The sequence below is a fragment of the Lichenostomus cassidix genome, chromosome 20 (genome assembly GCF_008360975.1).
Source record: "Lichenostomus cassidix isolate B80296 chromosome 20, HeHo_3.0, whole genome shotgun sequence".
In the NCBI taxonomy this organism is placed as follows: Eukaryota; Metazoa; Chordata; class Aves; order Passeriformes; family Meliphagidae; genus Lichenostomus; species Lichenostomus cassidix.
The window spans coordinates 6,047,395-6,073,150 of record NC_139500.1 but is presented as its reverse complement, the minus strand read 5'-3'; the positions used below and the strand labels follow the sequence as shown (position 1 = coordinate 6,073,150).

At 52.7% G+C, this 25,756-nt stretch overlaps 3 protein-coding genes and 1 long non-coding RNA gene across 5 annotated transcripts in view; 3 read left to right on the top strand and 1 right to left on the bottom strand.

Annotated features, from left to right (window-relative positions):
* LOC146428626 (peroxidasin homolog) overlaps window positions 1-1,402 on the top strand; it is a 42,295-nt gene extending 40,893 nt beyond the window's left edge. The window contains exon 23 of the mRNA XM_085078909.1: window positions 1,133-1,402. The gene's annotated coding sequence lies outside the window, so the exon portion shown is untranslated. The remainder of the gene's footprint in view (window positions 1-1,132) is intronic.
* Window positions 1,403-4,336: 2,934 nt separating this feature from the next.
* Window positions 4,337-12,875, top strand: SRMS (src-related kinase lacking C-terminal regulatory tyrosine and N-terminal myristylation sites). Of its 2 annotated transcripts, XM_085078933.1 has the most exons (9): window positions 4,781-4,871; window positions 4,970-5,135; window positions 7,419-7,540; window positions 8,389-8,555; window positions 9,443-9,581; window positions 10,043-10,201; window positions 11,131-11,312; window positions 11,461-11,617; window positions 11,977-12,875. In XM_085078933.1, exons 2-9 carry the CDS (start codon window positions 5,074-5,076, stop codon window positions 12,168-12,170), a joined length of 1,182 nt encoding a protein of 393 aa, XP_084935059.1. In that variant the 5' UTR covers window positions 4,781-4,871; window positions 4,970-5,073; the 3' UTR covers window positions 12,171-12,875. The 2 variants fall into 2 exon arrangements, with proteins under 2 accessions (XP_084935058.1, XP_084935059.1); XM_085078932.1 differs by having other exon boundaries at window positions 4,337-5,135.
* Window positions 12,876-13,603: 728 nt separating this feature from the next.
* Window positions 13,604-15,586, top strand: LOC146428624 (uncharacterized). The gene is made up of 2 exons (XR_014855904.1): window positions 13,604-13,895; window positions 14,678-15,586. It is a non-coding gene; the product is annotated as an uncharacterized LOC146428624 (long non-coding RNA).
* A 2,092-nt stretch (window positions 15,587-17,678) lies between these two features.
* Window positions 17,679-20,152, bottom strand: PPDPF (pancreatic progenitor cell differentiation and proliferation factor). The gene is made up of 5 exons (XM_085078934.1): window positions 19,995-20,152; window positions 19,145-19,233; window positions 18,494-18,568; window positions 18,243-18,339; window positions 17,679-18,031 (listed from the first exon to the last, which is right to left on the bottom strand). The coding sequence occupies exons 2-5, from the start codon at window positions 19,197-19,199 to the stop codon at window positions 17,920-17,922; spliced, it is 339 nt and encodes a 112-aa protein (XP_084935060.1). The 5' UTR covers window positions 19,200-19,233; window positions 19,995-20,152; the 3' UTR covers window positions 17,679-17,919.
* Window positions 20,153-25,756: the final 5,604 nt, after the last annotated feature.

Here is a 25,756-nt window from a genome sequence, read left to right as displayed (position 1 = left end):
CACTCATTTCTGCTGGTAATGATTAGTGACTCACTGGAATGGGTTGTCTGGGGACGTGGTGGCGTATCCATTCCTGGAGGTCTTTTAAGAACTGGTTTGGCAAAGATGGGGAAAGACATAAGTATAGGATGGACCAGGTGGAGTGGGTGAGGTCTCTTGGGCCTTTTCTCCTGGGACTCTGAGTAGATTTCTTCTAACAGCACTTAATATGATAACCCCAAATCCAGCAGCCTCCAAAGGACCTTTGTGGGCAGAGATATCACAAAGCTCAGTGATGGAGTGGATGGACTGGTTCCTCCCCAGGAGAACAAGGACATCTGGGCAGATGGAGCAATCCTCATTTGCTTACAAACTGGCAGAGATTTCCCCCTCCCCACCTGAGTCACTGTGCACCTCACTCTTGAAGGCACCAGTCCTCTCTTTGCCCGAGCCAGGGCAGCAGAGCTGAGAGGTGCCTGTGTAAAGACCCTGCCAGCACCTGCCAGCCTGGGGACACTGCTCAGCAGTGACAGTCCTGGCACAGAGCTGCCAGATCACCAGTCCAGGTGTTCACAGGCACAGAGAGCACAGCCTGAGCTCCCTTTTCCCACTTCCCATGGAGATCCCTGCAGCCTTTAGAGAGGACGAACAGCTCCCCTGTCCCTGGCAGTCTGGAGTGGGTGGATAATAGATTTTACGTGTTGCAAATGATTACTGCAGAGGCAGGAGCAGAGTTGTTCAGAAGTGCTGTTCTGCAGGCAGTCTGTACTAGAAGGAACATTCCCTGGAAGTTAGATTAAAAGATGGGGCAAGCAAAGGCTGCTCCGTGCTGATAATCTCAGCAGAAAGTAGAAAGGGAAAGCCTGGAGGCTGGCCAGGCTGTTTTTCAGCATGATTTGGTATTTTGTTCCTTACAGATTTTTCCCTCAAACAGTGACTCTGCTTTAGAAATGTGGCATAGTGTGCAGTGTGACATATGGGTTGGCTTTTCCTTGCCATTGTTTCAGATCCTTGATGAGCCCTGGATTTACAGGGTCCCTGAAAACTGTGGCTTTAAAGGTTTTCCTGCCCCAGACCTGCCAGGCACTACAAACAGCTCACTCTGCCTCCAGCTGCCCCCACAGAGCTTTTCTGCTTTCTTGTGCCATTTCAGGTGCCCCGTGACCTGCACTCCTGCTCTCCAGCAGCCAGTCCAACCCATCCCTACAGAGCTCAGAGAGCCAACCTGAGACCCCACGATGCTGTGCCTCCTGTCACACCTCCCACACCACTCCCTGTCCCAGGACCACTGTGCTTTTGCCTGTATGGAACCCTCTGCAATGACTTTCTACAAAAGTCAGGGAGTCTCTGAGGGACCCCTTCAGACCCTGGACCCTTCCTGCTTTTGTCAGCCTCCCAGGGATGGGCTCTGCCCTCCATGGTGACAGAGGTGTCTGACAGAGGTGGCACCTCCAAGGTGCCTCTTTCTTCTGTAGCCCCCAGGAAATAGAGACCAATTGAAGCTGCTTTAGTGCCACTGTTCTGCTCTGCTCCTCTTCCCATGCACCACTGTCATCACCTCTTGTCTGAACTGTCCCATGGACACCCATCCCAAACAATTCACTAAGAGGCAAAACCTTTCTCAAATGCACTGTGGTACCATGACACATCTGGAGAAATCAGTAGAAAAAAAAGATAAATGAACATGAAGCCTGGAAGAAAACCCCAGCCATCTTCTGATGCCATCAAAAAGACCAAGAGGAACCTCAGGGTTGGGTGCTTCAGGATGAGGTACCAGGCACAGCATGACCACCCTTGATCTCCAGCTGTGCTTTGCCAGTCGTTGGTGACAAGTGGCACATCCCATGACCCCACGAGTGACCTACCATTCCTCAAAACCATTTTCCTCAGCATGACCTGCATTCCCCAGCTTTCTGCCCCTTTAGGGGCTTAATTGGAATTATGCTTCTCTTCCTATTTTTTCCCCTCCAAAATGGCTGTTTGCTGGAAGACGTATTTCAAGTGTAGACGTAACAGGACCTGGAACAGAACCTCAGCTAATTAGGTGTAATGGGCACTCTCATTAGTGGAGGGGAGCTGCTGGTTTCTGTCAATTAGGCTGGGAGGCCACGCTGTGGTGTTTGACACACGGGTGGATGCAAAGTGCTGTTTGTGTTTATGGCTCCCAGGTGCTCTGCAGCCAAACCAGGGCTGTGCAGGCAGCTCTGCTGCTCAGCTCTGCTGGCTTTGGTGCTCTTTGGAGGTGCTCTTTAGTGGTGCTACAACTGAAGTCTCTGTGTACCCACCACAACCCCAAATCTGTGGACAGATTGGTTTTTAATACGTGGTCACAGGGACTGAAGACAAAATACTTGATGCATCAGATATCTGTGCCTTCCTTATCTTTATCACTTTTCCTGTATCCTCCCACTTTCTTTCCCACAGCAGAAGGACCAGAAACTTCCATGAACCTGCTTTTTCTTCTTTACGTCTTTGTTGGGTTTTTAAAAATTTTTTTAGGTGTTTTATAGTACCAAAAGGGATTCAAAGCAGCAGGGATGCTCCTGGAACTGAAAAGGAAAATAAAAAAAAGACAAAGATACTAGAAAAAGGCTGTGATTTATCATCTCTTTCCTGGCATGGGGCTGAGCTGTGCTGTGTGTCCTGTGCAGACAGAGGTTTGCAGGGATGAGTCTGTGCTCTGCATGTCTGGTAGGCTCAGCTCAGAGGCAGTATTTAGTCCTGAGGGTTGTTTGTCATTTGGAAGTACTCTTTCATTTAGGTGCAAATCAAGATCCAAAGCCTTGCGTGTAAGAAATCAGCAGCACTTGTCTATCACTGGTACCACTGGAGAACCTAATCTGGCAAAGGTGAATAAAGGTAAATCAATCCACAGCCTCCTTCTGCAGACCAGAAATTTAGTGAGTCCTCATTCAAAAAAGTGAGGCAAAAATGCTCCATGCATTTTTGGATCTGATCAGATCTTTTTTCAGGGCATAACCAAGCAGCCCCTTTTGCTCCTGATGAAGTGTGATGTGTGGAGCATGCTTGTCACAAGGGCTGCAGAAGGACAGCAGAGGGGATCTCCCTCCCTTTTGGTTTGCAAACCCTTCTGCGCTCCATCCTCAGCTCCCCTCCTCGTGCTGAAGTGGGAAATATGCATGAAGACATTACAAAGTTGGAAAAATGCACAGGGACTTTACACATCCCTGTGAGGCACCGGGGCCAAGGCTGTGAGCTGGGCATGGGGACAGATCTTGGTAGACCTACCCATACACTCAGGTGACACTTGGGTAAGTAGGGAGTAGAATATTTTATTAAAGACTCCCTTTTTTTTCCCCAGTTCTCATCAGTTCAGGAATGCACAGGCCATGCTGAGGAGTGCTGCATACTCCTGCCCTCTGCCCTGGGCATCTCTGCCTGGGAGAGGGTGAGGAAATTGCTGAGTCCAGAAGCCAGACAAGGAAATCCCTTTGTATGGCCATCATGGGACACCCAGGATGCAGGACACAGCATGTCTAGAGCTGCTGACCCAGGGATGGGTCCAGCTTGTTCCTCATACCCCACATGGTTGCAGTCGGCAGTCCAGACCTCTACAATTAATTTTTCCATAATTCTTTTTAAGCCGCCTCTTTCAAATCCCAGCTACACACCCAAAATGAGCTACACAGACCAACTGCAAGCAGAGGAGGATCAAAATAATGGGCTCAAGGCCAGGAGTGGAGTTGCCAGGCACAGAACTCCTACTAATTATATGGAACAGTTAAATGACAAAGTCCAGGTGGGGGCTGGAGGGTTGGAGTTTGGATTTCTCACCAGAGCAGTGACCTTCAGGTGGCCTAAAGTGCCACATGGAAGATGTGAGGGGGGAATCTGTCCTTTGGCTGATGGCTGGGGGTGGTGGGATTTGGGAGGGGGGATGGAGCAGTCAGTGTCTGAGTGTGAACAGGGCTGGGTGAGTGTGGCTGTGCTGACACAGTGAGAGCTGGGGGTTCCATTCCAGGGCTTGGCTCTGGATGCTGTGCAGGCACCTGAGGCTGATCCAGGCCATGCATCAGGCAAAAATCTCCTGGTACTGAAGGGGATCCACCTCTGATGGAAGCTGAGTGAGCAGCAGATCCTGGTGGATCTGGGATGTGAATTCCCAAGCGATCCTTCACAATAGCAAATTAGTGGGAGGAGGCAAATGCATTAGTGGGGTAACTCTGGGAGGTCATTGTAGACTGGAAGAAGAAAGGATCTTGTGTTATAAACCCCACAATATCCAAACACTCCAGACCTCTGCTAAGGTCATTTCCTTAACTCTGTTTTAACTCTCCCACATTTGTGGATGCAATTATTGTCCTATGGAAAAAAAAATATCCTCCCACACAAGTGAGACGAAGACTAATAACTGGAGTCAGCCACTTGTGACAAGAGCTGCTTGAAGAACAGAGAGCTGTGTTTATGGTGCTCCGGTAAGAAGCAAAGAGCACACTTTAAAATAATGATTAAATAAAACAACAGCCGTTCTCCTTCTTCTTCGAGAGCAGCAAGCCCGGCTCCAGCTGTGCCTGTCTCCCAGATGTGCCCGTGGGTCTGAGCGTGGGACTCCTGCCTGCAGACTCGTCCCGCCTGCAGACTCGTCTCACCAGAAGAACCAGTTTCACTTTCAGAAATAGGAAGTTCTCCGGGAAGGGCCGGCGAGCGCCCAGACGCGTGCGGGTACCGCGGGCCGGCAGGATGAGCTTCCCGGCCGGCGGCAGGAGCTCGGCATCCCCCCTTCCCCCGGCCTCCCGGAGCGCGGCGGCATAGCCCACCGCGCCCACCGCATCACCGGGCATGGAGCAGTTCGTCAGGAAGCGCTTGACCTTCCTGACATCCTTCTGGAACAAGCTCCGTCCTCGCTCCGTGACGGAGAGCTGCTCGCTGGGGTATCTTGGCTCTGATTCCGTTTCGCTGCACTCGGAGGCGACTTCCATTTCCTTCATCCCCAAGTCCTCTCTCTGTATCGCTTTGTACGCTTTCACAGCCCGGAGCGCCGAGGAGCTGAGCATTAGCGCAGGGGACAAACTGCGTGTCCTCAGAGAAGAGGGCGAGTATGTCTTAGCCCGGCGGCTACTGGGGGAGCCGGCCATGGGCTACGTCCCTGCTGCCTACGTGGCCAACCTCAGCCAGGGCACCTCTGCCCACCGCCCGTAAGTATCCCCTGCTCCGGATGCACAGCGGGATGGAGGCTGGGCTGGGGTAGAGCATCCCTGGTCAGGGAAAGGCGGTGCTCACCCTCCGCAGCGCGGGGAGCACGGAGTCCTCATCCCCTGATTTTGCCACTAGCGATGGCAGCGATGGTGCTGGGACTGAGAGGGGATTTGTGTTCCTCTGGGCATCCCTGCCCTGCAGCTCCTGGGGTGGAGGTATTCGGCACAGCGAGAGAGATTCGGGGGATGTACCAGCGGGTAGAGATGTCCCTTCCTGGCTGCATCACCCTCGCACGGGATGGGGCGGCTCTGGGCTGGGATGCGGTGCGATGGTGGGCATGGGTGCAAAGGCTCCTGCTTGTTCCGGCTGCTCTCCCGATTGTCCTGGGCTAAAGAGGAGCCAGCAGGAAGGGAGAGAGCTGGGAAGCTTGTACCTGAGCCCTGCCAGCTCCAAAGCGCTTGGGAGCCCGTGAAGAAGCAGCTTGGGCTGGTACCTGCCCGGAAGCCCAGAGCTCTGCAGGGCCAGCTGTTGCTGCAGCTGTCATCCTGCTTTTCCAGGGCTGGGGGTTTCCTCCCGGGCGGTGCCTCTCGCAGCCGACACGGAGCTCGGGGAATGTCTCAGCCCTCTGGCAGCTGGGAAAAGCCCAGGCTCCTCGTTGCATAAGGCAGCCTGGTCCCGACACGTCGGGCAAAGCGCCCCGAGACACTGCTGTTCCCTCCGTACCTGGCACTGAGTCACCCCGAGCGCGGGCAGCGCAGGGCTGGGGCGGCCGTGCCATCCTGGAGAATCCCCGGTGCTGACCCTGTGCTGTGTGAGTCGGATAAAGGCGAGCAGCGGGAGAAGCCCGGGAAAAGTCCCCGATGTGCAGGGGCACTGATGGGAGTCGGTAGGATGCGACAGACCCTCCCTGCCTAGCGCTTTGAGGGAGGCAAATCCAGCTCGGACGGTGCTGGGAGCACACCGGCGAGGACTGGGGAGTCCCTGCCTTATTGCCATGGCATGGGACAGCTGGACAGGCTAGAGCGGAGTGTGTGTGTGTGTACGCGTACATGTGTGTGTGTGTGTGTGTGTATGTGTACATGTGTGTGCTCCTGTGTGTGTGTGTACATGTGTGAGCACCAGCCGTGAGCAGCTGGTGCCCTGCCACATCCCGAGGACAGGGACAAGGGCGATGCCACGGCGTGGGAGGGCGGATGGCAGGAACGTGCCCGGCTTTCCAGCCGGAGCAAGCCGTGAGCGCACAGACTGCGCGGAGCCGCAGGTCGGAGCTGGGTGGTAATTTGTTCATCCCATCACATATAATTTCCTGCGCGGCTTCTCAGACGCTGGCGATCCCAGCTAATGAGGAAACCTTTGGCTTCTCGCGCCCTGGCTGCCTAAGGCTGGATGGAGCTGCTTCTTCCTGTGCATCCCACTGCGTCGGGACCCAGCCTGCCAACCTGCCTTTCCTTACGGGAATTCCGTGATGAATCTGTGATGTGACACAGCAGAGGGGTTTGACCCCCCTGGCTTGGTGCTGTGAGGTCCCCAAACAGCACTGCCGCGGCTGGAGCAGCAAAAAGCAGTTGCCAGAGATGTTTCCAATGATGCCATTTGCTCATGGGCTCAGAGCCGGCTCTGTCCATGAGCTGCAGGTCAAGAAGTGCAAAGGGATCCTGTGACTGACTGCAAATGTTGCTCTCACGGCAGGACGCAGGGACAGCCCCACCAGAAGCAGCTTCCACCCAGCACCAGGTGGTTGGTGTTGTATTTACCATGGCCTGTCAGCCCGGGAGTGCAAACTTTCCGGGTTTGGGGTGGAGCTGAGACCTGGACATCTTGATACAGCAGTGTCCAGACCCTGATGGAGGAAATGCCCCATCCCTGGTTCAAGGCCATGTTGGACCAAAGGGCTTAGAGCATCCTGGTCTAGTGGAAGGTCCCCCTACCCGTGGCAGGAGGGGTGGAATGAGATGAGTTTAAGATTCCTCCCAACCCAAGCCATTCTGGGATCCTCTGATTCTGTGAAATAGTCTGCAGGCAGTGAGCTGCAATAAACTGCAGCAAGTGCCTGTAAAGCCCACCCAGCGAAGCAGCCCTGAGGCAGGCAGCCACATCTCCAGATTTTGAGACGTGGTCTTGCTGCCCTGCCACTTTCTTGGTGGCTGTAGGGATGAACAAAGAGTGGGATCCCAGTGCTCCTCCTCTCTGGTTTAGGAGGTGCAGAATCACCTGGAATGGATGCAGACCCATCCGTTCAACATCCCCTTGCACTGCACTGACCCCTCTGCTCTGCTCCCCAGCTGGTACTTCAGCAAGATCAGCAGAAACGAAGCTGAGCAGCTCCTCCTCTCGCCTCCCAACCAGCATGGCTCCTTCCTCGTCCGCGACAGCGAGAGCAGCAAGGGTGAATACTCTCTCTCAGGTGACTGTGTTGAAATTATCCAGATAAAATTAGCACAGGGAAGAGAACGAGGCTGTTCATTAGGGGAAGCTCCTGGCTTGCTTAGTATGGCGTGAAAAACAGGGGAATAAGTTTAAAGCAATGTTCAGCACCTTGTTGAAGGGAATCAGCTTCTTTCTGAGGGTGAGGGGAAAGTTAACAGAGCAGGGATGGATTGTTGAATGACTGTGGCAAAGGAAAGTGCATGGCTCCTGTCTGGGGTATGAAAGCCGTAAACTTTTCACTGCAGCTTAATGATGGTTTTGTGGCACTAACTCCCAGGATTTCATTCCAGCAGCTTTTGTCATCTGAGGGTTGTTTAAAACTATGCTGCCACTCCAGATTACCAGGGCCTGGGCTGCTCCCACATACTGAAATTTGAATTCAGGGGGTTTTGGACTAGGCTGTGCCATTATAGTCTGGTTTTATCCCCGTAAAAGTAATCCTGAAAAATTCATGGCAAACCCCATATCCCACCATCAATCTGTGGCTGTGGGAGTTCCAGCCACCTCTGGTTCATCCACTTTGAGCAACTCCACTGTTCTCTGAGCAGTCCATGGTAGAATTATCCCTGACAATGAAGCTTATTAATTATCCCTGATAATAAAGCATTACCTCTATGGTCCACAGGAGCCCAACTCGCCAAGAGTCCTCTGGGCCAGGAGATGGGAGAAGCAGGGATGTGGGGAAAGGGATGGAGCAGTCCAGGGCAGAGTTGTGTTTCTTTAGGTTAATTAAAGGACTGGGAGCCTGGAAAGGAGAGAGGGTGAAGTCAGCAGGGACTGATCATCTCATGAATTGAGTTTTCCCCAACCTGGGCTTCCCCACAGTGCGCAACCACGCCAAGGTCAGCCACTTCCGAATCTGCAAGAGCCCCCGGGGCAGCCTCTACATCCAGAAGGGACACCCCTTTCCCAACATGGAGGAGCTCCTCGCCTTCTACACGGAGCACTGGAAGGTCATCCAGAGCCCCCTGCTGCAGCCCTGTAGCCCTGCGGTGAGTATGCCAGGCATGGCTCAGCCCCAGAGATCACCAGGATGGAGAAAAGGGAAGCTAGGGAAACTACAAATAATTAGTTTATCCGTTTGGGTTTTGGGCTTTGTTAAATTAAATTTAAAGCCCACCATTAGGATAGCTGCCAGCATCACCTTTGGTCAGCCATGTTGAGGCTGGGCTTGGCATTTATATGTATTTTTGACGGGCTAAGATATACAGAATTTTCTGAAATGTCTTGTCCATCTCAAAGATTAGAAACCAAGTTCTTACAGACCCCTTCAATTCTGATTCTGGAAATATTTGCACTTCCAATCTTTTCTTGAGAATATAAGACAAACACATGGCTTTTCGAAAGTTTTCATACCAATTAGTGCAGCACTCATAAAACTAATTACAGTATTAATCCCAAATTGCCAACTCATTTCCTGATTAGAGTTCCATCCACTGATTATTACTTAGAAATAGCAATTAACCATGTGAATAATCCATGAGTGAAATTGAAAGGTGTGAGATAAAAGAAATGCTTAATGAGCTGAAGCCTATATCAGCCATAGTATGCAATAATATTAATTTACTCATTTTTATTTATTGGTGGAAATGGAGAAAAGCCACTTTTGAGGTCTGATGGGGAGGGAATTATGACTTGAACTCCTGATATTTCATGTAGTCTGCACACCTGGGCTCCCAGCAGGGGTCATGCAGAGGATGCCCCATGAGCTTTGCACCCCAAGTGAACACTGAGGGCAGTGCTCAGGCTCAGCCCCTGGCACATGGCTGGTGGAGCATCATGTCCTGCTTCTCTGTGGCACCAAGGGCTGGTGCAGACTCCACCAGCAGGTCCTGCCTGGCTGGCTGATCAGAGTGTGCCATTCCACGTCCATTTGCAGACTCCCCCCGAGAGGGACGGCTGGGAACGCCCGCGCTGGGAGTTCACCCTGCGGAGGAAGCTGGGAGAAGGCTACTTTGGAGAGGTGTGGGAAGGGCTGTGGAGGAACACTGTGCCAGTGGCCATCAAGATCATTAAAGGTATGTGGAGAATCAGGTTGTAACAGCAGCCAACTGAGTCTCTCGTTCACTGCCATGTCATTCACCCTCCTTTATCTCCTCATCCTCTTGGTCACTGTGACTGTTTTATCAGGCAAACTGCAGCAGGACCTGGTGAGGAGCCACTGGAGTATTTCTGTGGACAGACCTAAGGTTGGGCTGCATCTCTATAAAATGGCTCCAGCCAGTGGGTTTGTGATAAGTGACATCATGTTGAGTCAAATGGGTTTGTGGTACATCAAGTCTGTGATCCTGATAATGGGATCCAAAAGCCCTGTGAAAAATATCTCTTTGGCTCTATACAGGTTGTGCAAAATTGAGCTTTGAGAGCAGGGGTGGGCTGTGAGGAGTTTTACAGGTCCTCATCCCAGGTGGAGGTGCTGAGATCCCAATGTCTGCATGAGAAAGTGGCTCACAAGGGCTGTGGTGGCTCTCTCCCACAGCTGACATGAAAGCAGAAGACTTCACCAAGGAGATTCAGAACCTGAAGCGCCTGAGGCATGAGAAGCTGATCCAGCTGCACGCCGTGTGCTCCCTGGAGGAGCCAGTGTACATCATCACCGAGCTCATGCGCAAGGGCAACCTCCACAGCTACCTCAACAGTGAGTACCACCCTGCCCCACGGGATGGGGGATCCTGGGGCATTCTGGTGCCCCAGAATGGCCCTATGAATCCAAATGGGGACCCTAAGAGAGTGCCAGCCTGGTTTCCATGCTGTTTGGATCACTGGTAGCACAGGGAAATCCATGGGCACTTGGTGGAGATGGTCTTGGGTGATCCCAAAACAAGACAAGGTCTGGCATGATCCTTTGGGTGTCCATGTGGGTGAGGTCTGTATCAACCCCTGGGAGCTCAAGTGTGTTGGTAGAGACCTTCATCCCTCCTTCTCCACCCACACTTGGTCTGTCAGCTCCCAGCAGTGCACAGAAATCTCACTGCTTTGTTTGGACAACTCTGCCTTCTTTGGGAATGAAACAGCCAAACCTCCCCACGGGTTTGTTCATGTGCAGAGCTTGTAACAGGCCATGGACCACTCATCACCCATTCTATTTTCTTGGCCTTTCTTTTCCTGACTCAGCACAATCGTTCTTGAAAGGAAACAAAACAAACCACTCCCACCAAGACCTGTTTTTCTACTGGGTACTCCCCCTCCAGCCCACTCTGACTGTGTTTTTGATTGGGGCTCCAGCAGCATTTCGTGCTGGAGGAGCTGGAGCTTGCAGGTACAACAGGTTGAGAGGCCTGGAGGGAGATTTGCATGGCAGAAGGTCACCCTTGGCTTTGAACAAGCCATGGACCTCTGTGTTCTTGGTGCTCCTCAGAGCCCACCCCTGTGCCATTCCTGAGGAGCCCATGGCTGTGCTGAACTCCCCACACAACACAACCAGGACTGTTAGGCAGGAACTCAAATTTGAAGTTTTACATGTTCCCCTGGTTCCACATTGCCAGCACAGGGCCTCCTTCCAAACCAGGACACTCAAAACAGCTGTTGGTAGATTCCCCCCAATGCTTGGACTGTCTGGATTAACAGGTCCTGAAGGGAAGTCCCTGGGCACGTCCCACCTGCTCAACATTTCCTGCCAAGTGGCAGATGGGATGAGGTACCTGGAGGAGAAGCACATTGTCCACCGGGATCTGGCAGCCAGAAACATCCTGGTGGGAGAGGAACTCACCTGCAAAATTGCTGATTTTGGACTTGCCCGGCTCCTCAAGGTCAGTTCAGCAGGATGCTGTGGTCCCTCTTTCCCACCACTGGAGCTCACAAAGCTGCCCCGTGATGGAGCCACTCCCTGCCATCCCCAAAAGCCGTGTCTGTGTTGATCACCCCATCCCTCATGTCCCATCTCCCATTGCTTTTCAGGATGACATTTATTCCACCAGCAGCAGCACTAAAATCCCGGTGAAGTGGACAGCCCCAGAGGCAGCCAACTACCGCACCTACTCCCTCAAGTCCGACGTGTGGTCCTATGGGATTCTGCTCTACGAAGTCTTCACGTATGGACAGATCCCATATGAAGGTAGGGCTGCCACCCCACTCCTGTGCCCTCCATCCACGTGCTGGGCAGCTGGCCCATGGTCCCCAAAAGCCAGTATGTCGTGAATTGTTATATTGTCCCTTCCACAAGGGATGTGGGAGCAGTTCCTAAAGCGTGAACAAGTTATTGCCCACTTGGAGGATGGCTGAGAGGGATATTCAGTGGCTGCAGGGTGTGTGCAGGAAGTTGGTCTGGATGTCCCACATTCTCTCTTCTACCACCCCTCTGGCAGAGAGACACCATTTCACAGCAGCACCAGAGACATCTTTGCCCCTGCAGGTGTACCTTCAGGGCATCTTTTGGGGACATCACTCCCAGGGGCATCTTCTCCTTCCTTGCAGGAATGACAAACCAAGAAACCGTACGGCAAATCACCAGGGGCTACCGCCTCCCCCGGCCCAGCCCCTGCCCTCCTGAGATCTACAGCATCATGCTGGAGTGCTGGAATGGCAACACAGAGGAGCGTCCCACCTTCCTGGCCCTGCGGGAGAAGCTGGGCTTCATCTACAGGCGGCTGCTCAGCTCCCTCTCCTGAGGGACCCCTTCCCACCATCCTTCCTGCACAAGCCCCTCCAGGCCAGCTCTTGCCAAGAAGCTCCTTCCTTCTGGTTCGCCCTCTGACAGGGCTAAAAGGAAAGCACATCCCCCCAGAAAACAGCCCGTGGTCCCTCACAGTCAGGGTGCAGGGAGGTGGCCAAGGGAAAAAGCAATGAGTTGGGGAGAACTTGTTGCCAGTGCTTGGCTGTGTAACAGTTTGGAGAAGCCCCATGGAGGCATCACAAAAAGAGTTTACATCTTCGTTCACTCAGTAGGGTGAGAGGATCTGTCTGCTCCCCACACCAACATGAAGGTTTGTAGTTCATGTTCAGTTGTGGCTCTGCTTGATTTATCTTGTAGTGTGTGCTTGGTGTATTTATCAATAAATGTGTGTGCATCCACCCTCAGGAGTCCTGGCAGGATGCTCCTCCCTCAGAACACTTTGCTTCCTCCCAGGAATTAAGGAATGGCTTGGGTTGGAAAGGCCCTAAAGCTCATCTCATTCCAGCCCCTCTGACATGGACAGGAACACTTCCCACTAGATCAGGTTGCTCCAAGCCCCATCCAACCTGAATGTGAACACTTTCAGGGATGGATTCAAGGAATCCATCAAGGATAGGTTTAAGGAAGCAGTGATTTGCAGCCAGTCCCACACTTACAACCACAAATAAAACCTTTCTTGTGTTCCTTTGGACTCTGTTCATCCAGGTACATATTAAACCCCCATATGCCTCTGCTACCCCTTTCCCAGGCAGCAGCTCCACATGCCCTGAGGACTCTGCAGCTCCTGACTGGGCTGCTCCACTCTGGATCCTTGTCTCACTCACCCTCATGTGGTTATTCCAAGGAAAATGTACGTCAGGGCTCAAATATGTAATGCCTCCTTATGCCAGGTGCAGGCAGCAAAGGTAAAATCCTGCATCACTCTGTTTTGTTCTTTATCGCACCCATGGAGCAAGCCAAGATATATTCCCACCACCCCCAGCTCCTCCCTGATCCCAGGATATGGCATTTCAGTGATACCTTGGGCCTCTGGTCCCTCCCAAACCAGGGCAGAGTTTTCTCCAGCTGAGTCCCTGTTGCCCCCTGCCCATGCACACTCCCAGAGGCTGGGCTGTCCATGGCAGCAGTGGAAGGACACATGGAAAAGCAGCACTGGGAGCAATGCCAGGCTCCAGGCTGGTGCCGGCAGCTTCACCAGGGCAGCCCAAGTGGCACTGGTGGCAGGAGCAGACGTGCTGTGAGTGAAAGGCAACCAGCAGAGGTTTGAAATTCCTCCTGACAAGCCCATTTTGTCCGTTTGCAGGTGACCAGTGGGACTGAGCCAACGGCAACATCGGAATTTATAAAGTTAATAAAGTTTATGCAACACTCCCCACGCCTGGCCAGTGTCCATGCTGTGCAGAACAGCAGAAACAAGCCAGGCTGTTAATTGAGCAAGTCTCCAAGCACGAGGGGCCTGTAAAGGGGAGGCAGGAATGTGGTTTAGGGGTGGGATGAAGCCTGCTCTGCTCATGTCCACAGAGCTGCAGCCCTGTCCTGGGAAGGCAGCAGCTCCTGGTTAGAGCGTTCCCAGATGGAAAAGGCAACAAGTTGGGTTTGGGCATGGTTGCAAGAGGAAAGCCTCACCTTGCACAAACATTCTGCAGCCTGATCAAACACCTGAGCAGAGAGCTCAGGTCCTCTCCTGCAGGAAACTAAAGGCTGAAGCCATGTCCAGCAGGTGAGGAGTTCATGGCACACCTATGAAGGGCAGGGATGTGCCTGGTGCAGGCACAGGGGGACTCCTGCACCACAGAACCACAGAATTATTTGGGTTGGAAGGGACCTTCAAGACTGTCCTGTTCCAGCTCCCTGCCATGGGCAGAGACACCTTTCACTAGACCAGGCTGCTTAAATAGCAGTTAAGACAGTAAATTTGCAGGTCTGGCTGCCACCAGATGGAGCTCAAAAATAAGCAGGAGGAGAAGGGTGTGCGTGGGGTGACGGGGCTGGTGTGGGGCACAGGGCCCATGGTGGGGTGCCTGGAGAAGGCAGTGGGGCTGGCAGGGCACCAGCCCATCAGCACATGGCCCAAAAACAGCTCCCTCAGCAGTCACAGTGCCCTGTTGGGCATGTGGAGGGGAATAAGGGGACACAATGACACGGTGCTGCCCATAGCAGCTTCTCCTTCCTCTTCCTCCTCCTCCACTACACGAAAAGCCAATCCACAGCCTGGGTTTCCCCTCCAGCACGGTCTGCTGGGTTTTGGCATTTCTCCGAGTAATTACTTGCTTTCTAAAAGTAGATGAACTTGGGGGGGTTGGGGGGGTGCAGATTTTCCCCTCTGCTCCCAGGATCTGAGCCTGAGCTGGGCACTGCAGCACCCCCAAAAAAACCAGACCAGGTTTTTCCTTAAGTCCATTCCCCAAAGGCAGGAATGCTGGGGTCCCAGTCCTTCCAGAACTGCTCCAGAGTGGGCATTGCCAATCCTGCTGTTACAGGTATCTTCTGCTCCATTTGCAGCTTGGCATGTGCCCTGTTTGTGGATTCAAGGATCGGAGCTCTGACCCAGTGGCATTTTGAAGCAGCCTAACGTGATGTATTTCAGCTGCACAGCTCATTTCTATTTTTAAGGTCCCGCATCAGCCCTTGAAGGGTGAGGGGGAAGTGAAGCTGCTGGAGGGAAATAAACCAAACCAAAACAACCCCCAGCAGCAAGAGGCAGGGAATGTAAAGAAATACTTCTCACCGGAGGTGGTGGGGTGGCATGAGGGTTGCTGCAAGGGACGAGAGAGAGGAAAACACTGGTGAGGTTTTAGCAAATATGTGAATTCATCAACAGTCAAAACACCATCAGGGGAGCAGAGCGGGGTGAAGTCAGTCCCTGTGGAGTTGATGGCATGGGAGGTGGGTGCTTGTCCCCCCAGTATCAAGCCCTGTAGGAAGAAGGGGATTGCTTAGGGAGGGTGTAGTTTATGGGGAACCCCTTTCCTTGTCTTGCTTCTAGTGCCCAACGTTCCCCTTGCTATCCCACAACAGCAGCAGCACAAAGGCACAAGACACAGGAAATCAGATGAAATCTTAGAATCATTTGGGTTGGAAAAGCCCTCTAAGATCATGGAGTCCAGCCATCCCCTTAGCACTGCCAAGCCCACCTCTAACCCATGTCCCCAAGTGCCACATCCACAGGTCTGTTCAATCCCTGCAGGGATGGTGACTCCACTGCCCTGGACAGCCTGATCTCTTGCTTGGTAACTCTTTCAGCATCGAAATTTGTCCTGATATCCAGCCTAAACCTCTCCTGGCACAATCTGAGGCTGTTCCACAGAATTGTGAAATCAGAGTTTTCTCTCATCCCCTGTTACTTGAGAAGAGAGACACCCACAGCAGTGAAGATGGAAACAGAACAAAAATAAATGTGCTTGGCTGTCAGATGCTTTTCCAAAATATGTCTGAATGCTATGAAGGGGAAAGAAAGGCCCTAAAAGCTTTTCAAGCCCAAGCAAAAAAGGCAATGCCAAGGGCTTTTCCCTCAACAATGCCGTGAAGCTGCCTAGGAGAAAATCATGGGGAATCTGAGCTCTCCCTCTATCTTCACTCCCAGCAGAGAAGGAGTCTAAGTCTGTGACACTTCACAGACATTCAGAAACACAGCCTTTAATTCAGCAGAGTTTTTTCAGGCAGTTTACTTCACAGGATAGGGAACCATGGGCATAAGGGCAGCCACTGACAGGTGCTGTAAATCCAGCCCATCTTGGAGCAATGGGGGAATGAGCTTAACCTCCATCCAGCATCCAGAAACTGGATAAGGGAGTATCTATGTGCTCATGGCATCACAGAGCAGCTCACTCAGAGCAGGATCAGGCTGGGGAGTATACCCAGATGAAAGGCAGGGGTGTAGGATTGGTTGCCTTTGCCCTGCCACTGCCCCCCCGGGTGCCTGGGGACAGTTGCTGGGATTGTCCCTCCATAATCACAAGGTCAAAAAGCAAATACAGTAATATTGACTTTACCTTTGTGTCTCCACACTGTGATCTGCAGGCTTGGAAAAAAAATATTTGTTTCCAAAATATGAGGCTTCTGCTGGGAACCAACAGCAGAGGAGATCCCTGAGGCTGGGGGTGAGCAGCACCCAAAGGGCTCTGCTGAGGCATGGGAAGACCCTGGACTGGTGCCACAGCCACACTTCCCAGCCAGCCTTGCCTTGTCTTACTCAGAAAGGGTTTATTTTCCCTTGATTCTTCTCTGTTTTGTGGAATTTAAAGGCTGCCATTTGCTTCCTGTGATGTGCAGCCCCCCAAACAACAGCAAAGTCACATCAGATCAGTTGCTGCCATGGACTTGGGGGTCACCTACAGGGTGCTGGCAGCCCCTGGGGTCTCAAGGCTGCTGAAATCCCCCTGAAGCCATTCCCTTTGGATACACAGCCTCACACAGGGGGAGCAGAGGTCCCAGTGCTGCTCTGGTCCCTCCAAGGGACAGGGGACACAAACTCTCTGCCCCAAAGACAAGGACCACTGCCTGGGGAAGCAGAGCTCTGCGAAAAGCTTGCTCAGCACTTTCCACTCTCAGAAACAACAGAGCTGGAAGTGACCCTGGATGCCCCTGCAGAGCTGACAGAAAGCAGAACAGACATTTCCCCTGAGCTGCTCCCTGCCCTTTGTCCTTTCTGCACAGGACAGCAGGAGGGAAAAATCACAGCTCAGGGGTCCCAGGGCCTCAGCTGCCATCAGGGCTGCAGCACCTGGTGCACACAGGGACAGCCCCATACCTCAGGCTGAGGTGAGCAGGAAGCAGAGAAGGAAGATTTGGCACCTTTAAATCAACCTCTGCCAGGATTTTTTGGCCTCCAGCAGAAACAAAGGTGCTCCCTTCATGCAGGCACCTGCAGGCTCTTGTTTTCCCAGCTGTCAGGCTGGTCACAGAAGGATCAAACAGCCAGACTGACTAATTGAAGGCAAAAATCAGGCAAAACAGCACTTGGGGCAGTGCAGCTCATGGGCCAGCTGGGATCCAAAGGTGCCAAACCCAGTGCCAATCCCTGAGCTGCCATCCACACCTGAGCTCCAGCCTGACATCCAGACCCACAAAATGCATGTCCTGAGCAAGCTTTATCTCTCTCCTCATTATGGAGGGGTCGCTGTGCACCCCAATCCTTCCCCCAGCCCCAGCCAACCCTGCTCAGGCCCTGGCATTCACTCCTACCCCTCAAGACACCACAGCAGTGCAGGGCAGCAGTGGGTTTGGGGAGCAAAACAAGTTCAGTGCCAGCAGGCAAAGGCTGTGTAGCCAAGTAGGGAGAGAAGAGGGTGAGGGAAGGCGTTTGCAACAGCACCACAGCCCAGCCAGATCCTTCTCACGTGCAAAACACACACAGCCCAGTGAGTCAGGCTGGCACAGCATATCTGGCAGCACCACATCCTGCTGCTGCGGTCAGAACTGTGCTGTGTGTCCTTCTACAGCCCCACCAACAACCCAGCACTGCTCTGCTCCCCCCTCCATGGATGAAGAACGACCCACAGCGTTTTAAAAGGCTGCTTAAGTTTATTCGTTGCCATTGTGCGAGTTCAAGGTAATAAAAACGTGTTACCAAGGCTGATTTGAAAGGGCTTAGTTACGCTGGGAGAGTAAAAAGGCTGGAGTGGAATCGTCGGGGTTGCTGAACTTTTGCATCGGGAAGCAGCACGTTTTCCTTGGAGCAGCCTGCTACTCTACAGGGATGGGGCTGTGCCCGCCGGGCTGGGAGGGAGCAGCTGCCGGCCTGCTCACACCGAGGGCCCAGAGCTGGACTCGCTGGCGTGGCGCCTCCGTCCTGCGCCCGGCGCTGCCACCAGCGCACAGGCCATGGGCCCTGTGGCCACCCGCAGAGCTCCCAAGCTGCGGCACAGAGCAGGGAGAGAGTCAGCAGTAATGCCAACCTCGAAATGCAGCATTGCTGCTCTGTGTTTATTCCTGCAGCAAAGGGGTGGGAGCCCTGGGCATGGACATGGTCCGTGGGGTCACAATGCACCTTGGGGTGCAGCAGGGATGTCCCCAAGTGCCCTGGGTGCTGCACCGGTGCTCCCCCATGTCACCTGAGAGCACTCACCTCTCCTGGGACTCTGACACGGTTGTCATGGCTGGGTGAGTTGTCTTCCCAAAGAAGAAGCTGGCCCACCACTGGCCAGGGTCAGACTTGGGCAGCTCTGGGAACAGCGCGTGACAGGGAGAGTCCAGGTCAGTGCAACCCCACGGCCACCCCAACCTCATCCCATAGCAGAGGCTGGGTCATCTCCAGTGAGATTTGCCATGGAGGGACTGGGAGCAGAGTCCCCCTGTGCCAGGACAGGTGGCACTTACCCGGGCCATGGGGGATGACCTCCCCAGAGTACTCTGAGCTGCAGGAGCTGGTGCTGGACGTGGAGCTCAGGCGCCCTATGGGAAAATCAGGGCCATCAGAACCACTGCTGGCCCATGGGCATGCCACAAGAAGGAAAGCATGGCCTTGGTGTGACTGTCCCTGGGTGGTATGGCTCAATCTCATCACTAACTTGCTCCAGTGCTTGCCCAGTTTAGTGCCAGGCAAATAAAAACCACTAGGAAGGGAATATTGTGGAGATTCTGAGAACAGGGAGCAGAAAAACACCTGAACAACTCTGTAGGAAAAAACTTGCAACCCCAAGGACAAAATTTAGTAGCTTTGAGAGGCTTCTGCAGATGACTTGAGGACAAGAGGATGCAAATTCCTGTGTATAATCCATGCATTTTAGTACAACAGCTACAAGCCAGCTGCTTGCTTCAGCTCAAGGGGAATCCTTTAATTCCCTCTGGTTTAAGCAATCTAGTAAACCAGAAAGTCTCCTGTCCCCTTTTCTCAGCACAGCTCATATGGGGCTGTAGCTAAAAGCACAGAGCAGAGCTCAGGGCCATTTCTGCTGGAGCCAGATCCCCCCACAGCTGGCACAGATCCCCATGATCCCAAGCCCACCCTGGCCCCCACCCTGCCCTTACTTCTGCGATAGTTGTGCGTGGCCATGAGCGAGCCGCTGGATGGGATGGATGCCATGGTTCCTGATCTTGGTTCTTGTGCAGATCTAAACCTGGGAGCACAGAGGCAGCCGTCAGCACCCACCCTGACCCACCCCTGCACCCCCAGAAGCTGCAGGGGTGCAAATGGAACCAGCGTGACTTCTGGAGAAACACGACGTGCACTGAGAACAGTGGCTGCTGCTCGCAGAGCTGCACATGGATTAAATCCACAGAGCTCCAAGAGCTACGTGCAAAGCCAAAGTAATTCCCTCATACACAACCGCCCGTGCAGAGCTCAGCCTGGCACAGCCCCGTCCCGACCCTCCCTCCTCCCCGGCTCTTTTTCTTGGAGGAATCCAGCTCCCCTCCTTGGATCAACATCTGGAGTTACAAAATCCCGGGCGGATGTTGCATAAGGAGCAAAGAAACGTTCAGCTGGGGCACATACCGGGGGTGTTCCTGCAAGCAGTTCCAGCCCTAGCCTGTCCTCAGCAGCCTCCCCATCACCCACAGCCGGGACAAACCTGCCCGCCCTTCCCCTTTGAAGTGGTTCAGCTCCAGCTCTGAACTGCAGAAGTTTCTTCCCTCTTCCGGGTACAAAACACCTTCCTGCCCGCAGCTGCCTTTTCCCACAGCCCGACCCCTTCTCCTCCAAGAAAGCTCACAAAAGGCTCAGGCGGCCAAGCGTGCCAGCTGCCAACAGCTGGCGGACAGCGAGAATCCCCCTTTCCTCAGCGGGGCAAGCGAGGCACGGGCAAGTTCCGAGGCAGCGCGGAGCCCCCGCGAAGCAAACCCCGCTCGGGTCCCCCCGGTCCGGCGGCGGGCAGCGCACCTGGGCAGTGTGCGGGTCCGGCAGTGTCCGGCGGGCAGGTAGGGCAGGGGGTCCGGGGTGGGACCGCTGCTCGCTCGCACCGCACGGCCTGAGCCGCGGCGCTCCCGCACCGCCCCCGCGCTGGGCTTTTATCCGCTCCCGACACGCCCTCCCGCCCCATCCGCCAATGGCAGCAGGGGCGTGGCCGGACACGCCCCTGCCATCGTGGGGGTGTCGCGATTATCGCGTCACGGCCACACGGAGCCGCCGCGGAACGGCGCAACAAAACCCTCTCTCCGAAACCCGGAGAGGGGAGATGGAAAATCCTGCTCCTCCTTCACCCATGTTCGGCTCCACTTCTGAACTGGAGGAGTTTTTTCCTCCTTTCAAGCGATGATGCCTTTAAAATGAGAGTAAACATGAAGAGTAAATAAATGCGGATTCAAGTTATTCTGAGCTGGCTGGGCTTTATCAGTTTTGGGAGAGAAGGCTTGATTTCTTTTCCAAACAAAAAGACAACAGCAAGGCCAAAGTACAACCCACACTGCAGTCCAGCTCCTCTCTGTCTGGTTAGCAATGCAACATCCTGCCCTGGTGCTGCTCCATAAACCACTGGTTTTGTGGGGTGCAAGTCTGGGAGAGCCAAGGCAGTCGATTGGTGTACAGGAAAAAAGATCTGTGTAAGAGGAAAAGAAATGTCACAGAAAATGTATTTCTGTATGGCATGGAAATGGGGTTGAGAACAAAACACTTGGAGAGATGCCAGAGCCTTGAGATATCTTCTCAAAGGCAGTTTGGTACTTGGGATACCTAAAATATTACTCATTATTTCTTCCCCCAAATTCAGTAACACTCCAGAGCAAAGAGCTGCAGCCCAGCATGCTGAACAGTAATGTCTTTCAGTTTGGGTGGAGCTGTGGGAAAGAGCATTTTTGGGGGTGATGCTTTAACCAGTTTAGGGATTGGAGGCAGGAGAGCCCACATCCCAGCCTGGGGTGGTTCTGTCACAAACTCCCCATGCAACAAAGTTCATTCCTCTCCAAGTCTGTGTTTTTTCTTTTTAATCTGGAGTTATTCTTTAAGCACCAGGGCGAGGAAGCAGTGCCAGGGGAGGCAGCCCGGGGTTGCTCCAGGACATCAATGTCCCTGCACAGCTCATGTGGCAGTAAAAGGGCCGAGCTGCCCTCAGGGGTTTGTTTCTCAGTGGGCTATGACCACTTTAGCACGGGGACATTCCAGGTGAGCCATGTCCCCAGCTGACCTGAGAAGAAGGCCACACTGACCACTGCCATGGCCACTGGAATGGACACTGGATGCACCCTCCCAGGAAAAGAGCCAGGACAGCTTTCAGGGAAAACCTTGGCACCAAAGGTCGGTAAATAAATAGATTATTTTCAACAATTACCCCAGAGGTTTAAGAGCTAACACAAGCACATGTATGATCCAGGTCAGGACTGAGTTCCCCCAGCTGTGCCTCAGTTTCCCCACTTATACTACTGACTCAGCACTTCCCAGGGAAAGATTTGGCTAAAGGTTGTGATGGACTTTGAATACACAAATTCCAACAGGCAGTTTAAACAGCCACGTGGTTGTTCTCATGCTCAGCATTAGGCTTTGCTTTAGTGTCGCATGATCAGGTTTGACCATTGGTTTGATTTTGGGGTCCTGACACTCCCAGCCCATTTGCTCCCAGCCCTATTTGGCTACACAGCATGGAGAGCTCCAGGGTACAGGCTTGAGAGATTTTTCTGGCCCAGAAGGGAGAGTTAGAAAGGCTAAAAATTCAGGACTTCAGACATGAAAAGTCACTTTGGTTTTAGTGCAGCCAATGTCACCTCTCAGGTTTCTCCTCAGCTCCCTAGAGATGTATTCCTGCATCCCCCATCCCCCTAATAATGTACACAGCAATTAGACGGTATTGATATAAAGATGATATTCTATAATGGATTCTATTCTCCCCAGCAGGTCCAGGATGGCTGTGTACCCCACCGAGCCTGAGCAGGCTAATTGCCTTAATTAATATAGAGCAGAAATGAACAAACCTGTCCCAATCCCTTTGTGCAAAGACACCTACACCCACATTTGGGGTTGCTTTTAAAGTTTTGTTGTGTTGGTGGGTGGGTTTGGTGGGGGGTTTTTGTTTTGTTTTTTTTGGTTTTGGTTGTGGTGTTGTTGGTGTTGGGGTGGTGTTTGCACCACCTCATCAAGCAGAAAACACCAGGGGTGTGATGCTGCACCCACAGCCATGAGGGGCAAACTGGGGCTTTGCTGCTTCAGGGGGATCAGCCTCCAGTAAATTGTGCCTTGTTCTGCTTTTCCTCTCAAAATCAATTCCATTTTGCCGTAATGATGCAGCAGGAGCAGCATGGGTAGGACTGAGCATGGAGAGATGGATGGAGCAGCCAGTCTGGTTTCCCAGGACAAAGCCTGTTCTAGGTGTGTTGAAAAGAGGAAGATACATTTCGTTTATATTGATCGAGGAACAGTAGTTTTAAAGTGAGCAGATGACAAGATTTGGATAGATTTTTCTCTTTGGTTTTCCTCTAATTAGAGCCTCTGAGAGGATTGCAATTCTCTCCAGTTTGCTTTTCAGCAAGGTTTCTGTGTTGTCCCTTTTTTTTTTTTTTTTTTTTAAATCTGGTTTTTAGCTTCTGGCAACTGGCTTTTGTTATCTGCTATTTGTGTGGGCCATTGGGAAAGAGCCTTTTGTGTCATTTTGAACTTGGCAGAAATTTCTGGAAGTTGGCAAAAGTGCTGGAGCTGAAGGAGCTGCTGCCTCTGGACTCCACCAGCACTCCTGGGCCAGCACCAATGGTGTTTGCTGATGCTGGGGGGTGATGGGGTACCCCAAGGGCTTCAGGCTGCTACCACATTCCCTCTAGGGATGTGACATCCCGGTGACTTCAGGAATTTGGTCAATAAGAGGTTGCCCAGCAGCCCCTTCCCCACCAGAGTATGCAGCAATTGTCTTCGTGGGTAAGAAGGCAGCACTTGGTCCTGGTGTGGCAGTAGAATCACAGAACGGTTTGGGTTGGAAGGGACCTTAGAGCTCATCTCATTCCAACACCCTGCCACGGGCAGGGACACCTTCCACTCTCCCAGGTTGCTCCAAGCCCCATCCAACCTGGTCTTGAACACTTTTAAGGATAGGGAAGCCACAGCTTCTCTGGGCAACCTGTGCCAGTAACGCAGATTTGAGCTTTCTGCAGTGCTACAAAGCCTTATCCTGCCGCACGGAGGCTTTTCCCTAATTCTCCCTCTGTCGAAGACCTTTCGCTGCAGAGAAGGGAGCAGGCAGGATCTGTGTTCAGGCTTGTCCTTCTTTCTCCGCTCCTCCCTTTCTCCCTCTCTCGCTCCTCCTCCTTCTCCTCCTCCTCCTCCTCCTCCGCTGCCTTTTCCCGGCTGCGTTACTCATTGCCAGGTTTGGGATTAGGGCAGCGTCCGCCCAGCGCAGGCAGCTGCTGCCACCTATGGATAACAAATACCCAAAATATTCACCCCAGATGCCACATTAGGGCCATCCCGTCCTCTCACCTCCTCTGACAGAGGTCAGAGCCAGAGCAGCTGTGAAACCATGGTCATGTTGTGGCCTGACACGAATGGCTGGGCATCTTCCCTTGCCTGTATGGGTTTAAATTGGAAAAGAGAATGTCCTGGAAATGCATGGAAAGACTGTCCTTAAGCACAATGCTCGAGCAGCATATTTTACCTGTCATCTGGAAATTGTGCTCTGCCTTTCTGGGATATGTGCAGCAGTGACCCAAGTGCCACCTTGACAGGAGAATAAACCGAAGTCAGATCAGGGCATGGACCATTGTCCCCGTGGTGATGGAGCAGCTCTGCTGTCTTCACCTGCAGTCTGATTTCCCAAAGGGCACAGGGAATTGGCATCAGAACCTCCAGGATTCTGAGTTTGCTCTGAAAATACACATACTGTGGAGAGAGTTAGACAGAGAATCACAAACTGTCTGATTTCCCTATGCAAAAGGGATGCCTCCAATTTGGAAAAACCAGTGAAGAGAGATGGCAGCTGCTCGCTGCAATCCATAGGCTTGTGGTGAACTTAGTTCCACAAGTTCCTGACTTTTGGTCTGTCTGTTCCTCTCTAAAAACTGGGAAATCATTTTGCAGGAACCAGCAGCAGCACTGAGCAGGATCCATCTCTGCAGGAAACTCCTAGACCAGCAACTCCTTTGTGGGATCAGGAGAGATGCCAATACCAGCCACCACCATCACATGAAAACAAATTATTTTACAATATACATCCTTTGGATTTGATGGGGGAAGGTTCAGCAACAAATTTTCTCCTTAAGTTCCCTGATCCTCTCTTCAGCCTCTGGATGCATCCAAAGCTTATGCTGTTATTGAGGTATCTCCTCTAACATTCCCACTAAAGCCATCAGAAGATATGGGCAGCTAGGGCTCTTTTCACTCAGTGGCTGTGGTTTGATAGCAAAAGCCATCCCCAGGATTAATCAGGCTTTTCCTAACTGGGAGATGTGCATGGCTGCCAAAACAAACACATCAATCTGCTGTAGCTTGACACAGCACCAGACACCCTTGCTGAAAACCCAGCGTGGTCCAGGGGCACGGCAGCATCCTGCAAACAGCACTGAAGCACAGGGAAGAGGTGCCTTATCTCATTTGGGCTTGACCTAGATTGGGCTCTGCCCCTTCCTCGGCTCGTGGGGAGATTTAAGGGATCAGCATCTCGCAGCTCCCACAGCTGCTGCATCCAGGCGCCAGAAATGTCAGAGTGTCCCCGATGAGATGCAGTTGAAATGATGTTTGTCTCCTTCCCTGGTGTTAAAAGATATTTCAGGGCATGGAAATGTTCATCCTGGCTGCTTCCCAGATGGCCAGTGGCTCAGGCTGAGCAGTTTTATTCTCCACAGCCTCGACCCCATAACTCAGCTGCTTGGTGAAAAAGGGATTCCTGGAGGAGCATCCACTGCTACCACTGATGCCCAGGATGAATGGGGAGAGTTCCCAAGGCCTTTAAGCATTGTCCCTTCAGCACTGCTACCTCAGATCACCCTGGACACCCAAAGGCTGTGACTAAACCCCACTGGGCAGGTCCCAGTGGTGTGAGCACCATGCTGGGTCCTAAGGAGCAGCCCATCCTGCAGGAGGTGCACTGCTGTCCCATCAGGGATGACACCAGACTCCGTCCCCAGCTGGCCAGGGAGGTGGCTGGAGGCCTTGGACGTCTTGTTATCACTCCCAAAGTTTATTTTTAACCCTCTGGCTCCAATTTTAAGGTATCAGCAGCATGTGCTGAGTGTAGGACCTCAAAATACTCCCTTTCTCCTCCTTCCCCTGCCTTTCTGTCCCATAAATCCTGTCTTTATCTCTCCTCCCCACATCTACAACATGAGCATGAGCTGAAAAACTTACTCACGTTAAAAGTCCATGAAATCTATTCCATCCATGGTAGTGTTCAAGGCCAGGTGGATGAGGCTTTGAGCAACCTGGTCTAGTGGAAAATGTCCCTGCCTGTGGCAGTGGGGTTGGAATGAGATGATCTTTAAGATCCCTTCCAACCCAAACCAGTCTGGGATTCTATAATCCTATGATCTCTTCCTGTTTGGTGCCTTGGTCCTGGAGTGTTGCCAGGCAAACACACTGGGAGAGTCATGACCTGTCAGCCCAGGGACCTGGAAAGGCTGACCTCAAAGCCAGCCCTGGGTAAACATGCTCTAGAAACCCCTGGGATGCACAGCAGGGAATCCCATCCTGTTTTAACACCATTTAATCTGGGGTTTAGCTGCAGTGGGAATGCC

What these genes read in the sequence shown, in the direction of transcription:
- SRMS (XM_085078932.1), top strand. Translation starts at nt 4,780, where the DNA reads ATGGAGCAGTTCGTCAGGAAGCGCTTGACCTTCCTGACATCCTTCTGG. An exon ending in GGGTGAATACTCTCTCTCAG is followed by an intron (nt 7,541 to 8,388) that starts GTGACTGTGTTG and finishes GCTTCCCCACAG; the next exon opens with TGCGCAACCACGCCAAGGTC. An exon ending in TGCAGCCCTGTAGCCCTGCG is followed by an intron (nt 8,556 to 9,442) that starts GTGAGTATGCCA and finishes GTCCATTTGCAG; the next exon opens with ACTCCCCCCGAGAGGGACGG.
- PPDPF (XM_085078934.1), bottom strand. Translation starts at nt 19,199, where the DNA reads ATGGCATCCATCCCATCCAGCGGCTCGCTCATGGCCACGCACAACTAT. An exon ending in GGTCATCCCCCATGGCCCGG is followed by an intron (nt 18,340 to 18,493) that starts GTAAGTGCCACC and finishes CGCTGTTCCCAG; the next exon opens with AGCTGCCCAAGTCTGACCCT. An exon ending in GTGTCAGAGTCCCAGGAGAG is followed by an intron (nt 18,032 to 18,242) that starts GTGAGTGCTCTC and finishes TCTGTGCCGCAG; the next exon opens with CTTGGGAGCTCTGCGGGTGG.